Genomic DNA, 17,410 nt, shown 5'->3' with positions numbered 1-17,410 from the left:
CTATAGTTAAATTGTGGAACTTCCTGCCCCGGGATGTGGGGATGGCTGCCAACTTGGAAGGCTTGAAGAGGGGAGTGGACATGTTCATGGAGGAGAGGACTATTCATGGCTACTAGTCAAAATGAATACTAGTCATGATGCATAGCTATTCTCTCCAGGATCAGAGGAGAATGCCTATTATATTAGGTGCTGTGGGACACAGGCAGGATAATGCTGCTGCAGTTATCTTGTTCGTGGGCTTCCTAGAGGCACCTGGTTGGCCACTGTGTGACAGACTGCTGGACTTGACGGACCTTGGTCTGATCCAGCAGGGCCTTTCTTATGTTCTTATGTAACCAGTGTTTTAAGGTGGCTTGGACAGAGTTTGACAGTTGCACCAGAGGCCCTTCTGCCTACCTTCCAGCACTTCAACAACCCTTTTAAAGAAAGGAGGAAGCATGGCAGGCTCTACTCCCAAAAGGCAACCTTTCTTCTCTTCCTGTCCACAAAGCCTCAAGGCCTGCCCCTCTCAATTCAGCAGGGAACTTACCGCTGCGCAGAAGAATCCGCATCCCGGGCAGCACTGATGTTTCACCATTCTCCCTCTATGATCCTCACACAGCACCAAAAGCTGGACTTTGTTGGACGGGCGCATCAGCTCGTGTTTCAGCGCACGGTTTGTGCATCGGCTCAGCTGGAAGGGGGGGGGAGGGAAAAGCCATGCTTGAAAAGCATGAAAAAGAAAGCCGTCTTCGCTGTCACGCTAAGGCCACGCTGAGAGAGATTTCACACGCTGCGTCGGACGAGCTGCAGCCTCTTTGCAATGATTCATACCCACGCCAAGCAGCAAAGGGATGCTCTTCTTACCCCCACGTCTCAATCACAAGCAAAAACACACACCTCTGTCACATACGCAAACAGTGGGAGTTGCATCGTGCACTCTTGCTCAGTGACTGGACAGAAAAGTTGGCCTTACACACCACACTTGGGCTCATTAAAATGCAAACTCCCTGGAAGATACATAGGGCGCTTTCACACATGCTGAATAATCCATTTGAAATCCATTTCCAATGCACTTTGCAGAAGGATTTTACTGTGTAAAATGGCAAAATCCACTTGCAAACAATTGGTAAAGTGGATTGAAAGTGGATGGAAAGTGCATTATTCAGCATGTGTGAAAGCACCCATAGTCAGTTTGGACAAAGAGGGGAACAGCTGTTTATGCTCAACGGGAACTGCTACCTAAACAGTCCTGGGATGCAAAGAGGTTCCCCAAATAAAGGCCCCAAGTTGTTTCAATCTGCTAGTCCTCTGACAGCAACGTTAAATTTGGCTTGAGAAAAACCACTAGCCTCACTGCCCTGGCTTTCAGACATCCTGTTGTCACAATCCAATCCCTGAAGGCTCACCAACAGCACCTGCTGCGCCAAGCCAAGGAAGCCACAGGTTAACCCACACACATCTATACCTGAGGGATACCTCCATGGGTAGACTGGGCCTGCTGGGAAAAAGTGCTGTGTTCAAGGTGAGGCGGCAGTTCCAGACCGTTCACTCGGACAAGTCGCTGCCTGATGCCGTAATTATCAGGAGATGAAGGGTGCATGCAGGAGCCATCCCTGGGATCGCTAGTGTATACTAATTCAAACCCAATCTTTAGCACATCAGCAACAGTGCAGGGAAGTGCTTGCATCTGGGTTTCCAAAAAACGTTCGGGGCTTTCTCCCCGCCTTGCACCTCCTTTGCTCAAACAAGGCACTCTTGAATAGATTTGCCTTTAAAAGCAACAAAAATATTTCAGACCCCCAAAAAAGCCTTAATTCAAGCTGCTGCTGCTGGCTTCCAAAAAAAAAAAAAAAAAAAAGAGGTCTTTTCTATGCTTACTTAATGTTTTATAAAAAATACCCCTCCAGAAACTGGACATCACCTATGGGGTTTTTTAACTGGAGCTCTTGCTTTTCCAAACGTGCAAGCTGCTGATCTGGAGAGCCGAAAAGCCCCCAGCCTGACTTTTTGACCCTGTTTATCAACCCAAGGGGGGGCCACCATCCATACCCCTGCCGGAAAAGAATCTGCCAGTTATCTCTTGACCACAGGCAGTCATTAGAGCTTGGCGATCCCAGCAGCGGCTAATTGAAAAACTACAGGGGTGGCGGCGGCAGCTGGCTGATGGAATCCGCAACAGCAGAGAGCTCCTGGGCCACGGAACAGCCTGTGGCGGTGGCCCTAATGGAGGGGATTCAGCAGAGGGGTCTCCGGGGAAAACGAGCAGAGGAAGTGCTGGAGGGGCTTAAGGTCCACATGGACATGCAAGTGCAAGGAGCCGAGGAACTCTGCCTATATATTCAACTGGGTTCTTTTGAAAAGGAAAGACAGACGTCCTTGGGCAATAACATTATCAGGAGGAATGGGTATGTCCGGATTTCCGACCACCTGGCTGCGTGCTACCAATTTAATTAGTTGCGCTCTATTTTTCTACTTGTGCGTGCACGAGTGCATTAATTATTATTTTTAAAGGACACACCAGCAGCATTCAATCTGGGCAAACAGGTGGCTTTAGGTGCTGTCACTGTGAGCGTGTTTGTTGCTCCGTGCCGGAGGTCTCCCTTGTCACCAGCTCATCAATCTGAAGCCTGCTGTGTATGCCCCTTTCTGTTTCCATCCCTCCTCCGTGCGCCTTGCCCAGTCTCTCTTCACTGTTCACCTCTTCGTCACGCCCCCCATCCCATTTTTGTCCTTCCTCCGAAGAGCTCAGCACAGCATATGGGTTAGGCTGAGAGGGGGAGTGATTGGCCAAAAGCCATCCAGTGACTTTCGTGAAGCCAGATCTCTCCATTCCTGGTCTGGTACTCCAACCAATACAACAGGCTTGCTCTCGCCATTGGTTTTCCCAAGTTCTGTTGTCTGTAAAGGCTCATTCTCTTCAACCCACCTTCATCTGCTGGAATCAAACTGACACTGCCTTTGTGCCTGGGGCCTCCATTCTGCGCAGCCCAGCTCTGTGTGTCAAAACTCAAGCTAGGGAATTACCTCCTGAATTGGCCACCTCTGAGAGCCAAACTAGACGCTGCATTTAACTTGTAACCACCAGGAGACTTGCAGTCAGACAGCAGCCGCAAGTGCCCCCGCGGGAACTCACTTCCACAGTGCCGATTCAGATCAGGACTGCGGCACCGGGAACGAGGGGCTTCGGCCTTCCTCCGGTTAGGAAGATGGTGTGGGAAGGAAGGCTGAAGCTCCTCCTCCCCCGATGTACCGCAGCCCCCATCCAAATCAGGCCCCTGCTGTGCTGCAGAAGTGAGTTCCCATGGGAAACCTGCAGCTACGGTCTGACTGCAGGTCCTCGTGGTGGCCTCCCATTATATGCAATGTCTGGTTTGGCTCTCAGCCATTGCCAAGCTCCACAGCCATTACAAAGCGGAAAGAAGCAAAGGCAGAAACAGCCAATCAAATCCATCCCTCGCCATGTAAGTGGCAGAAAATCCAAAAAGTGCATCCAATTGACTTCAATGGCCCCTCTGTTGAGAACCAGGCAGGGCTCAAGAACTGTATGTTGAGATGTGAAGCACCATTGTCCTCTGGCTGCAGCAATTACGTCCAGCTGCTGTAGCCCCAAGCGGGGCCTTGGGGCCTGTGGCATACCAGCCTGCCTTTTCAACATCCCCTCACACAGCAGAGAAGGCACACGACCGCAGGGGCTCCAACTCCCACTGGCGGCACAGCAAGGGATCCGCTACCTCCTTGTCCACGCTCTCCGTGGCCATGCACTGGTTGTTGGCTAGCGTGGTGATCTCTCGACTTTTAGGGGTTTCCATTCGGCAGCTGCAGAGAGGCACTTCCTGAAGACTGTCTGCTTCCATCGCTTCAGGGCCATTTGAAAGACCTGCAGAGGGAGGGGGAGACACACACGGGATACCAAGAAAGCCAGTAAGTGCAAAGCACTATATATCCCTAAAGTGGTGAATCCAGATGTCTGCTAAAGCTGGCTTGTAAATAGTCCCTTGCCTGAACATAAGATAGGCCCTGCTGGATCAGACCAAGGTCCATCAAGTCCAGCAGTCTGTTCACACAGCGGCCAATCAGGTGCCTCTAGGAAGCCCCCAATCAAGACAATTGTGGCAATGATGCCTGTGGAAATGATGATGATGAAGAAGAGTTGGTTTTTATATGCCGACTTTCTCTACCACTCAAACTAGTTTACAATCACCTTCCCTTCCCCTCCCCACAACAGACACTCTGAGAGGTAGGTGAGGCTGAGATAGTGTGACTAGCCCAAGGTCACCTAGCTGGCTTCATGTGGAGGAGTGGGGAATCAAACCCGGTTCTCCAGATCAGAGTCCACCGCTCCAAACCAACCGCTCTTAACCACTACACCACGCTGGCTCAACAAGACATGATGAGCCATGTCTTGTGAATTCAGGCAGGGAAACTTTACAGAGCACGTCTCCTTTTTGCACACAGATGACTAACATGTATCAGTAAATGTGGGTGGGTCTTTTGCTGACTTATTTGTGCAGTTGTTCCATAAGGCTTGGCAACACCAACCAAAGAAAGTGGTCAATGTTTTGTGAAACATTTGCTCTGCCATTCTGCCCTCACAGAGGAATGCCCCTTCCTCAGCTTTATAGGAGGGAGAAGATATAAGGCTCAAGCAAGGGATTTTTAAGATGTGCTAAGAGCAGAAGTGGAAAAGTAAGGAGCATCCACAAGAAATCCAGCTCCGAACGTCACTCGACACAAAATCCCAATGAAATAGAAAATGGAAGACTGCATGCAGATCAGTAGATAACGATACATCCCATTTGCAGAGCGCTTTCAGGGTTCAAAGCACTTCATATACATTGTCACAGTAATCTTTACAAGAACCCAGTAAGGTAGGTCAGTATGACCCACATATTGCAAATACAGGGTAGCGTGAGAGTGGTTCACTTAAAGCAATCTAGTCAATCCGTGGCTGGGGTGAGATTTAAACCAGCAACCTCCCAGGCTATGGCTTGTGCTTTGCCACAGCCATACACTAGCTCCCAACAAGCTCTGCATTCTGTTTAATTGCTACTCATTCAAAATTTCACTGTGTTCCAACTTTGCCTCCGCACACTTCCAGTCTCACACGTAACTCAACCATCTCTGGAGGCATCCGAAAGGACTCGGTACTGTCTCTTTAAATTACTTCATTTATTTTTAAAATCCAGGTTCAGGAACTGTGCTCCGATCTAGATTCGGCCTTTAGACTCTTGCGTTGGTGCTTGGAATTGTCCAGAACCTGCTTTAAAGTGGTTAAGCTGATCTATCCTTTCCTGGAGCTGATCCCCAGCAGCTGCCACTCGGAATCAATGTTCTGGTAGCGAAGTCAGTGCCAGAGTATTGCTTGAAATCAATGCTCTTTGTCTCACTGGGCTTCCCTCCAGAGGTAAAAGCCATGGGGGGAAGACACTGGGAGGAGGGAGAAAAGGTCCCGTGAATCACTCTGGATAAGCACTAAACCAGTCACAGACTATGCATCATTAAGCAGAGAGTTTGCTCAGCCTACTGCAGCCTGGCTGAATGGATTACTGGAGAGAGCCAATAGCAATAAGAAGAAGGTGGGCAACTAACAAGAAGACGACGAAGAAGAACAGTGGAACAGGCTCAGTGGAACAGGCTTCCTCAGGAGGTGGTGAGCTCTTCTTCCCCAGAGGTTTTTAAGAGGAGGCTAGATGGCCATCTGTCAGCAATGCTGATTCTGTGACCTTAGGTAGATGATGAGAGGGAGGGCATCTTGGCCATCTTCTGGTCACTGTGTGTGTGTGTGTGGGGGAGGTAGTTGTGAGTTTCCTGCATTGTGCAGGGGGGTGGACTAGATGACCCTGGTGGTCCCTTCCAACTCTATGATTCTATGATGAAGAAGAGTTGGTTTTTATATGTCGACTTTCTCTACCACTTAAGGGAGAATCAAACTGGCTTACAATCACCTTCCCTTCCCCTCCCCACAACAACAGACACCCTGTGAGATAGGTAGGGCTGAGAGAGCTCGAAGAGAGCTGTGACTGGCCTAAGGTCACCCAGCTGGCTTCATGCAGGAGAGTGGGGAAACCAACCCGGTTCACCAGATTAGCGTCCACCGATCATGGGGAAGAGTGGGGGATCGAACCCAGTTCTCCAGATTAGAGTCCGCCACTCCAAACCACCGCTCTCAACCACTCCACCACGCTGGCGAAGGTGAAGGAAGGGCCATGTGCAACTCTGCGTTAGTCCCAGAGTCCTGAGTATGAGGCCAAGGCCAAGCAGCGTAGAAAGTCTCCCAGCCCACTTTGAGATTAGAGGCTGGACTGCACAAAGCCTTTGAGCAGCAAAAGCCTCTTCTACCAAGCAAAACCGTCAGAAATCCCCATCTGCTGTGCAGAGCAGCCTTCCGGTCAACGACACAGGAACTCTTTGCCACTACCGTCTCCTCTTATGGAATTAGATCACGGGCCTCAGGCCCAAGAATAGGCACGCAACTCCATTAGAGGGCAGACCAGAAGGTGGGAAACCTCTGTTGACAAGGGTTAAAGAAAAGAATGGCAAGGCACAACTGTGGGGAGATGCATTCGCCAGCCCAGTGTCTTGCACCCTGGATTGCTTCGAACCTCAGTACTCACCAGGATATTCCCGCTGGGCTAGTTATATGAAAAGCGTCCTTCCCTGCATCACCCCCTGCTTCCATCCACCCAACTGCAGGTGGTTACAGGGCCAAATGAGCCATTAGCCCTCCCTTTCTGCTGGTTGCTGTTTGATCCATTCGTGGTTTTTATTTAGTGATGCCGGCCTCTTCTCCTATTAGCAGCCACCAGGGGGCATCATCTTAATACAGAGAAATGAAGCTAAGGAAACAAAGAACCAACATGGTACATGGCCATATTTAGAAAGCTGACACTCACCTTCTGATTGCGAAGATAGAATTCCCTTTACTCGGAGATCCAAGGAATCCAGAGACACCTCCATGTATTCCATATTATTCTCCTGCCCAGCTCCTTCTCCACTCCCCAAAGGTGGCTTGTATGTTTCGGAACCTGGGTTAAAACATAGACATATTTATATAACGAGAAAAAGAACTATGCATGTTATGTCTCTCTAAAGGCCACATTCATCTCTAACAGACAGTATTGCTGGCTACACGCTGAAGGATCTGCAACTACAGATGCAGATAGAATAATTAAAATGCAACAGCTAGGCCAATTGATCTTTTATCCCTACTTCCTTCTCTGCCCGATCCCAGGCAGATTTCCTCTCTCACGGTTCAAGAATAAGAGAGGGGGGGGAAAGGTGTTAAGAGACCAGGAACATAAGCAAAAGAAGTCTTCCTTTTTTTTCAGACACATCTGTCTGCTGCTGAATTGCAGTCACAGCAGAAGCATACATGGCAAGAGGGAGGAAGGAAGGACCTGGCTGGCCTTGGGCTTAGCCTACTCGGATGCAAAAAGGGCTCTGGATCCAAGCAAGGCTAAAAAAAAAGAAAAAAAAGACCAATGATGCAGGATAAGATGAAGGAGGGCAAGAAGACCTCTGGGTCCATCCAAAGGGGGAACGCCAGCCAGCATTAACAGCAGACTCTCAATGAGCAAGGCAGGGTCTGCTAAGGAAAACTGGGGGAACCTCTAGCAGCAACGCGTTCTTGCCTCCCCTCCATGGCCCCACTCTTGTTCTGCCTCCCTGAATCTGCATTGTCGTGCCAGCAAGGTGGCTTGCCTGAGCCTAGAGCTGGCAATTCACCCTGCAATCCCCCTCTTGGCCACTCCCTTCTCTAAAATTAAGCCACCCTCGCCCAATCAGAGAAGGAATGTTCTGAATGACTTCAAGTAAGACCAGTCACACGCATGAGGGGGCCCACCCGTGGGCCAAAATGCACTCTGGAGCAGCTCCAAAGGGAGATCAAGGTAGGCTTGGTAAGGACACGGAGGGGACCGGCATTTGCAAGGCAGTTTTTACCCTGAGATCTGTTGCCTCTACAGGCGATCGGGCTCTCTGACCTCTAGAGACTGTACAACTCGGTCCTGCTGAAATGGGAGATGAGCAATCCTGCTCAGCTCTCAGGAGCTCTAAGCAAGCTTGTTCGGGGCGTTATTAACCCTGGCTTAGCAGCTTGCTTTATCAGACAACCACAATGAAGAAGGGCTGAAGCGTGGCCAGGCTTTATCCCCCACTTCCCAGACTGGACCTCTCAACTGTAATTTCTCACATGAAGCTGCCTTATACTGACTCAGACCCTTGGTCCAACAAAGTCAGTGTTGTCTACTTAGACCGGCAGCGGCTCTCCAGGGTCTCAGGCAGAGGTCTTTCACATCACCTACTTGCCTAGTCCCTTTAACTGGAGATGTTGGAGATTGAACCTGGGACCTTCCGCACGCCAAGCAGATGCTCTACCACTGAGCTACGGCCCTTCCCCATATACGGCCCTTCTCCTCCCATATATCGCTCTTGTCTGTGGGTTGGAAACCTGGGAGCTCTCTGATCTCTCTCAGAAGACAGAAGAGACCTTGGAGTCTCCGCTGAACCGAAGACAACCGGTTACCTAAAATGCTGCTTTGTTTCTTTTTACTCCTTCGCCTCCTCTTCCGGGTGGGTTTCAACCACGGGCTGTCCGTCTTCCCTTTCCTCTTCATCAGTTTCTTCTTGAGGCTGGACTCTGAACTCTGTAAAACCAGAGGAGCCATCCGCTTCAGGAAACAGTGACCTGATCCTCAGTAATACCAAGGCGGGAGTGGCCGCGGCCTTTCCTCTGGATGGCCACAGTTAGTGGCACACCCTGCATTTTGTAAAACAGCTGTTCTACAAAACACCACAAAACCCACACCGCGGCCCGAGACTTTAACATCAAGGAGGTCTGTAGCTTGGAAAGAAGAAACCCTTCATATCATCTTAACAGTATTTGCTTCCTGATAGCAGAAAATTGGGACGTGGGGGAAGGGGGGACAATAAGAATAAAAATTCTGCACCCAGCCAACGCATGCTCCGAGTTGAAGAAATGCCGAGTTCTGCACAAATTACGTGAAATAAGTGGTTCAGTACAATCTGACCTTCCTTTGCATCTTACATGATACATTTTTTTTACAATTTAGTGCAGGGACAAATTAGTGCAAAAACATTTCACTTCCAGCCACCAGCTGCGCATGCAGCTGCTAGCTGGAAGTGAAATAGTTCGACCCCACCTGGCACTGTGCTCCTGCCACATTTATCCTAATCAATCATTCATGAGGAAGGGCACAGAGCCACACAAGGAAGGGATGAGCCCCAGAGGTGGAGCTTTCTAGTAAAAATGGATACTAGTCATGATGGATACCCATTCTCTCCAGGATCAGAGGAGCATGCCTATTATATTAGGTGCTGTGGAACACAGGCAGGATGGTGCTGCAGCAGTCGTCTTGTTTGTGGGCTTCCTAGAGGCACCTGGTTGGCCACTGTGTGGACAGACTGCTGGACTTGATGGACCTTGATCTGATCCAGCATGGCCTTTCTTGTGTTCTTATCTTTCTCTGGGGTGATGCCTTGACTAGGGAAGGCTCTTCCCTGCAACGAGTTGCCCAGAGCAGTTTTTTCACCTTCTAGTACCATTAACAAAAAAAATTTATTCTCCCAGGCTTTTTTGGGAAGGGGATTTGGACTGACTTTTAGGATCTTTTGGGTGATTTCCTCTCCCCCACTTTTTTTTTTTTGCCTGCATTGGGCTATCTATTGTTATGAGTTCCTCCCCTGCCCCTGGGCTGGGTTTTACTGTTGATTGTATGTGTGTAAAGTGCCGTCAAGTCGCAGCTGCTTTATGGCGACCCCTTTTTGGGGGGGGTTCATGGCAAGAGACTAACAGAGGTGGTTTGCCAGTGCCTTCCTCTGCACAGCAACCCTGGTATTCCTTGGTGGTCTCCCATCCAAATACTAACCAGGGCTGACCCTGCTTAGCTTTTGAGATCTGACGAGATCAGGCTAGCCTGGGCCATCCAGGTCAGGGCTAGTTGATTGGTTTACTGTTGATTGCCCTGGTGAAATCTCTGCTGACTGTATTGCTGGTTTAATGCCTTAGGCATTTAAAAAAAAAAAAACAAGCCAGAAAGAACAGCTTTCATGAATGTTTCATATAAATAAATACTGTTGGCTGTCCTGATGGTTCATTCCCTCTCCCTCTAGCTTTATTGACTGAGCTTCCTGAGGAGCATATACAGGAAGAGCGTGGACATAAATATTTCAAATAAATAAATAAATGGGCTGCTGAAGCCCCAACCCACTGGAAATCTTATTCAGCATCACCAGTACTTTCTAAGATTCCAGCAAGAAACACCCAAACATATTTAAGCATATCTCAGCCTCCACAAGGACTAGAAACTTGCTTCCCCCCCTTTCCCTAAATTTAACAGCCATTGGCTATTCATCAACCATTTCACACTTTAAAAAGGGGAATGAAATTTAATTTTTCCTTGACACTAGAAAGAGAAAAGTTGCCACATCTCCCACCCAACTGACCGATCTACTTGACAGCAGATAACGCATTATCTGCCTCTCAGAAAGCGTCTTCGGCTGTTTTATCCAGGGAGTGATATATTTATTTCGTGCAGTGTTATTTTGTGGACATGCTAAAACTATGGGGGCTCTGGAGTCTATTTGATCCGAACAAAATGGGCATTTTTGCTCTTCTGCAATAATTTTATTGTATTGCCCTGAGTCTAGGGCATTACATCTCACCAATAACAAAGCTCGTCTAAACTTATGACTTTCTAACCAGTGGAAAGAGTCTGGCAAGGAGAAAGGTCTGCTGAAGGGTATCTGGAAGAAGCGAGGTGAACAAAACTTGCTTTTTAACGAATGAAAGTAAAGACTCTCAAGCTTAACATTTCTGGCCCTAATACTATGTTCTCTTATTTGTCTGCAGATATAAAACTACAAAAACCCACAGCTACAATGCAAAGACCATGAGCACAGGCCCGCATTTTTTGCTTGTGTCCTCAACAGAAGTTCTATGGTAGCAGCCAGAATAGCAACACAGCAGGGATTCAAAACCCTGGCGGACCAACTCAATTAGCTGCAACATACAATGTATTATCTTAAGGGATCCGAGCTACCAAGGGGCTCAGGAGGCAAAGTTCTTCTGCCCACCAGCAGAGAGACACGGGTTTGCCCAAAAGCCTTCCTCTGTTTTTCTTTATTAACAAATTCAGCTGATTATATAAGAACTAAAATGACACAACCACATATCTTAAATTGCACAGATAATCACAACCAATAAGATATAGCTAAAAAAAAATCCCGTCAGCCAGTGACTGGGAATGAGAAGGCTGTGATCCCATTTGAAGGAATGTGCAATTCAGTCCCATTCAAATCAATGACATTTAACATGCTTTATTCTGTGTTGCTCCCCTCCCCCACCCAGCCCAATTATAACATCCTTCAATATGCTTTAAAATGGCAGATTTCCTTTAAAACTTTCAGGCTTGATAACAAAAAACAAACAAAAACATCCCAGGACAAAAACATTTGCCTTTTAGAACTGCTCCAATATAACGGTTTAGGAGACTGAAGGCCACACTCCGCGTAGGACATGCAGGTTCAAATCCCTGCTCAGCCATGAAATTTACTTTTAAGACATAGGTTGGCTTAATAATAATGATTAGAGGAAGAACTGGTTTTTACACCTTGATTTTCTCTACCTTTAAGGAGTCTCAAAGCAGATTATAATCACCTTCCCTTCCCCTCCCCACAACAGACACCTTGTGAGGTAGGTGGGGCTGAGAGAGTTCTGAGATAACTGTGCCTGGCCCAAGGTCACCCAGCTGGCTTCATGTGGAGGAGTGGGGAAACCAACCCCGTTCACCAGATTAGCATCCGCCGCTCATGTGGAAGAGTGGGAATCAAACCCGGTTCTCCAGATTAGAGTCCACTGCTCCTAACCACTACACCACGCTGGCTCTGGACTGTTTCATCTAGCCTCTGATACCGAATTGGTAATCAACAGCCGAAAGAAAAAGCTGGCCAGGCAACTTCAAGAAATACATCAGGTGTGCGCAGCTTCTGACCCCCAATGCCGATGGAGCTGGGTGCAAAGCATATATGGTGGCCTGCGAAGGGCTTGATAAACCACCGGTTTGATTTGCCTGCCTGGAGACTGCAGAGCACATGATCTGCAGAATGTGGATGGTCCCCAGTTCAGCTTCTGCCATCTCCAGTTAAAAAGATCTTGGGTAGCCAAGTGCTGGGAAAGGCTTCCCTCTGCCTTCAGAGATCCTGAAGAGCTGTTGCCAGTCAAGGTGCTGAGTCAGACCATCAATTCGACAAAGTGCAAGATCCCAGGGGATTCCATTTCGGGCACCCACCGGACAGGGAGGGGAAGTGTGCTGAGCGGACCCATGGAGGAGATGACAGGAGATATATGGTCTGTGTTTGAGCCGAGACTCTCTTCCCCCATCTCCCCCCCCCCCACAAGTCACAATTTCTCCTCTGTGATCATCTATCGTTTCAGACAAGGTAGAAAGCGGCAATTAGGACAGGTAAGAGGAAAAGTTGCACAGGCCACTGGCAGAAAGACAAGCCGCATGCCCTCAGCCTTGAGCAGAGCCACCTGGGCTGCCATCCCCTCCAGTCAAACCTTGCCTGAATTGCACCCATACGTGCAGTGGGGCTCCTCGGTTTACAGCCAGCCTCGGTGACCGTCAGCTCCGCTTTCCCTCCTTCCTGCTCGGGCAGAAGAGCAACGATGTCCCGTTTACTATTCATTCATTCACATCTGTTTCCCACCCTGCACCCAAGAATTCAGATGTCTTTCTCTCTATCACCTCTTCATCGTATTGTGAAGTAGATATTGCTGAGGCAGCACAATATACGGGGGGTTAAATCAGTAAGGCTATGCAATCAGTGCAATTAAAGTTTTTAATAAGAGATTAAAATCCCCTCCCTTTATTCTATTGGGACCGACAAGTAAAAAGAAGAAGAGTTGGCTTTTATATGCCGACTTTCTCTACCACTTAAGGGAGACTCAAACCGGCTTACAATCACCTTCCCTTCCCCACAACAGACACCCTGTGAGGTAGGTGAGGCTGAGAGAGATCTAAGAGAGCTGTGACTTGCCCAAGGTCACCCAGCTGGCTTCGTGTGTAGGAGTGGGGAAACAAATCCAGTTCACCAGATTAGCCTCCACTGCTCATATGGAGGAGTGAGGAATCAAACCCGGTTCTCCGGATCAGACTCCACCGCTCCAAACCACTGTTCTTAACCACTACACCACACTGGCTCTCAAAAACTGGTGGGATGCTTGAAGAACCTGCTGCTAATGAAGTAAAACAGCTCAGCTGCCTCTACAATCTAGAACAGAGGTCTCAAACCTAAGGCCCGTGGGCCAGATCCGGTCCCTTGAGAGCTCTTATCTGGCCCACGAGCCAGCCAAGGCAGCCACCCCCCTCCACTCTCAATCTGGGCTGGCGAGGCATGGCTCGGCCCCCTCAAAGTGACATTTACGTCATATCCGGCCCTCATAACAAATGAGTTTGACGCCCCTGATCTAGAAGGTTAACAGTGTTTCTAACCTTGGTATCGGAATGCTAGTTCAAGGACAGGCCAGATTATAGGTCAGGCTTATGTACAAACCAAAGACAGGTATAAGGGGACTGTATTTTAAGTTTTACCAGCAAAAATAACTTCTAAGAAGTTTCTAGATAGCAGGCACGACTAGGAATCATCTGCAGAAGCAGAGATTCTTTTAAAACAAAAATGGGAAACCCCAACATATTTTGAATTGTTTCTTCATTAAGACAAAAGAGGAGTTCGGTGGCCTCTTAAAAACGAACAGGATTTATCTCAGCATAAACTTTCAGGAGTCAGTGCTCAGGTCGTCGGACGCATGAAGTTAGTTTGAAGTGAGAGCTGACTCATGAAAACTTACGTGGGAACGGATTTTGATAGTCTTTAAGGTGTCACAGGATTCTTGTTTTATCTTTCTATGCATCTACCTATCTGGCATTCTTTCTCAAGGAAAAGAGTTGACTTCAAAGACGAAGGGTATAAATCCTATACACATTTAAAAAGGTAAAGGTCCCCTGTGCAAGCACCGGGTCATTCCTGACCCATGGGGTGACGTCACACCCAGACGTTTACTAGGCAGACTTTGTTTTACGGGCTGGTTTGCCAGTGCCTTCCCCAGTCATCTTCCCTTTACCCCCAGCAAGCTGTGTACTCATTTGACTGACCTCGGAAGGATGGAAGGCTGAGTCAACCTTGAGCCGGCTACCTGAAACCAACTTCCGTTGGGATCGAACTCAGGTTGTGAGCAGAGCTTGGACTGCAGTACTGCAGCTTACCACTCTGCGCTAAGGGGCTCTTAATATACACATTTACATGGATACTATTCTCAATGAGTTGGAAGGGACTAACTTCCAAGTTGACCTGCATAGGATTGGCCTGGCCAGCACTTATTAACAAAGTGCATTTGGGAGTCTCTTGTTAAAGTTATACATATGTAAGTACTTTCATGCCATTTTTTGGGTGATAAATCTACTTACGCACCTCCCTATCAATTATTCCCAGGTATTGGACTCGCAAAGCGAGCCAGTGAGCTTCATGGCAGAGCAAAGAATTCAACCTGGGATGTGGGCTCTGAAACTCAAACAAATCAGCGAAGAAAAAAAAGAAGGGATGAATGCTGGAGGAATGACATAGCCAAAGGCCAAGGCGCAACTTTGCAACTGCAATAAACTGAGTGGAAATAAAAATTACCATGAATGACTCAAGGCATCCTATTGGAAACAGTTACACAAACCAGCAATTAGCCAAAAAAATCAGCAAAACAAATCAGTTTTGCTGGGGTTTAACCGAGACAGGCCTGGTTCTCATTGTCCTGCTTGCAGTGTGTGCAAATAAGGAAGACCGATAAGAAGGATCCACAGAAGCAACTCACCAAGTCAGACTCATCGCCGTCTTCCTCGTCTTCTCCTGACTCTCCAGTCTCTTGGTCCTCCTCAGACTCCCCGTCAACCATCTGCGACACCCAAAGGAAACCCTTTTGTCAGCTGAAAATATGTGGGTTCACGAAAATGCATTCCACCAGATTCCTCCTCTCTCCCCCAATCGTGCATCAGGCCCCTTTGCAACAAGAAGCTTCAAAGCCCTTTAAGAGTTCAGAGGGTAACCCTGGGAGCTCCCACATAGCCTCACCTCAGCTATGAATTCACCACTTGGCTTCATACTACTGCAGTAGCCTTCAGCCCTCTTCCCCACCTCCTAGCAAAACAGGAACAACGGCACTGGCTTAACTTAAAGGAATGCAAGAGGTTTGCTTATGCTGGAGATGTCCCTTGAGGCAGGATAGTTTGTTACATGGAGTTGTTGTAAAATACAAACTCCTGGGCACGACATTTTTTTTGTACATTTTAAAACAATCAAGCTATGATTTGCCATTTGATCCAGTGGCTGCTTTATCATGTTACATTAAAGGTTGTGTGCCAGCCTCAGATTGAGGGCTCATAATGAGCTTGTGAACTGCTGCTAGACAATGTGCAACGTTCAGTTGGAGATTCTCAATATAGACCCCGCCCCAATATTAACAACTGGCTTATGAGAGTATGGAGAATTGCTCCCCGGACTAAATCGACACATCAAAATAAAATTATACATCAAAAAGAAATAAGGGCTGATAAATTCATGGAAAGATGGGCTCTGTTTATAATGTCATGGAATGTTAATGTTTTTTTCTTTTTGCGTTTTTTCAAATCTTGCTGATCAACGATCATTTTGTATTCTTTTTCGGTATTTTCTCGCCTTTTTTAAAATATTAAAAGTTTACTAAAATCATAGATGTGAAGTTCTCTGAACACTTGAAACGTGCTAAATGATTGCTAAGTAAGCATCCAAAGTAATCTTATTCAGAGTTAGACCATTCAGTCATCTAGTTCAGAGCTGTCTCCTCTGACCGGAGGTGACTCTTCAGGTTTTCAAATGAAGGGGGGGAGGAACATTCCTAACTCTGCTACCAGAGTTCCTTTAACTGGAGACCGAACCTGGGATCTTCTGCATATGAAACATGTAACCACTAAGCATGGCTCCCCTATCCTTCCTAGTGGAGGCTGCCAAGAAACTGAACCCCAAACAATATTCTTATAAACCAACAAGCAGGAAATAAACTATGTAATACTGACAATTGAAATGTAGAGTGGAATTATTGCTATGTGACAACAAAGTGTCAATCCATGCTTTTCCTATAAGCAGGAATTGCCCCTTTTGGAAGTCCATCTGGAGTATTAAATTCATTTGAGTTTTTTATTGTGTGTGTTTGTGTGTTAAGTGCCGTCAAGTCGCCACCGACTCATGGCAACCCTATGAATTGACGTCCTCCAAAACGTCCTATCTAACAGCCTTGCTCTGGTCTTGCAAATTGAGGGCTGTGGATTCCTTTATAGTCCATCCATCTCTTGTGGGTCTTCCTCTTTTCCTGCTGCCTTCAGCTTTTCCTAGCATGATTGTCTTTTCCAGTGACTCTTGTCTTCTCATAATGTGACCAAAGTATGATAGCCGCAGTTTAGTCATTTAGCTTCTAGGGTCAGTTCAGGCTTGATTTGATCTATAACCCACTGATTTGTTTTTTTGGCAGTCCACGGTATCTGTAACACGCTCCTCCAACACCACATTTCAAAGGAATCTACTTTCTTCCTATCAGCTTTCTTCATTGTCTAGCTGTCGCACCCATACATAGTAATAGGAAATACAATGGCTTGAATTAACTTGATATCAAAAATCTGGATTGATTTGATTTCCACTGAGCCTCTTCCTTGCTCAGTTCTTCAGCAAAGGGTAGTTCTAACATTTAAAACCTCTGAAATCCCCAGAATGATTTTTAATAAGTATAAGACGTTATTAAAATATAGAATTCATAATAATCGAGTTTTTAAAAATCATATAATCCACTCTCTTGGTGCGACAGATTCATGCAATGGGAAAACCAGGTATCTACTAATAAACCAACAAGCAAGATCCTTTTGCTAAGAACAATATAAACTATCTTGCTTCTGAGCAGGACAACAGATCGGGATCTCTTCACACAATTATGTTGTCGATGTGTACACGCAAATGTAAAAATACACAGCAAGGGGTGTACACAGCAAGTGTGCAGAGCAGAGAACTGGAATTGGCTTCTGGTCCCCTGCCGTGTATTATTTTATTTTTTCCATTGTTTTAGAATTTATATCCCAGCACACGGCTTTTTAAAAAGCCCTCAGGGTGGTATCTGTGTGGTGCTAAATGTGTATTTGCCACAGTGCTGTGTGTGAATAACCCCAACGGGAATATGTTTCCTTTCCCACTCTGTAATTCACATGGCAAGTCTAACTGCAGGGAGAGACTTGCCAGGCAAAATTCTATTCCAGGGAAGAAGATTTGCAATCCCATAAGGAAGCGCCAAGCCTCAAGGCTAGCTCACAGTGGTTGAGGTCTAAGCAACAGGCTGGTAATT

The 17,410-nt window shown here is 47.2% G+C and overlaps 1 protein-coding gene across 4 annotated transcripts in view; it reads right to left on the bottom strand.

Annotated features, from left to right (window-relative positions):
• EHMT1 (euchromatic histone lysine methyltransferase 1) overlaps nt 1–17,410 on the bottom strand; it is a 154,818-nt gene that overhangs the window by 43,493 nt on the left and 93,915 nt on the right. For all 4 annotated transcript variants that reach the window (XM_056860364.1, XM_056860366.1, XM_056860365.1 and 1 more), the window contains 5 exons: nt 14,864–14,944; nt 8,507–8,627; nt 6,876–7,007; nt 3,714–3,859; nt 530–673 (listed from right to left, as the gene is read on the bottom strand). In XM_056860364.1, coding sequence (XP_056716342.1) covers nt 530–673; nt 3,714–3,859; nt 6,876–7,007; nt 8,507–8,627; nt 14,864–14,944 — 624 coding nt within the window. The remainder of the gene's footprint in view (nt 1–529; nt 674–3,713; nt 3,860–6,875; nt 7,008–8,506; nt 8,628–14,863; nt 14,945–17,410) is intronic.

Source organism: Euleptes europaea, chromosome 14, assembly GCF_029931775.1.
Source record: "Euleptes europaea isolate rEulEur1 chromosome 14, rEulEur1.hap1, whole genome shotgun sequence".
In the NCBI taxonomy this organism is placed as follows: domain Eukaryota; kingdom Metazoa; phylum Chordata; class Lepidosauria; order Squamata; family Sphaerodactylidae; genus Euleptes; species Euleptes europaea.
The sequence above is the reverse complement of the archived record's forward strand: the minus strand, read 5'-3'. Positions and strand labels throughout refer to the sequence as shown.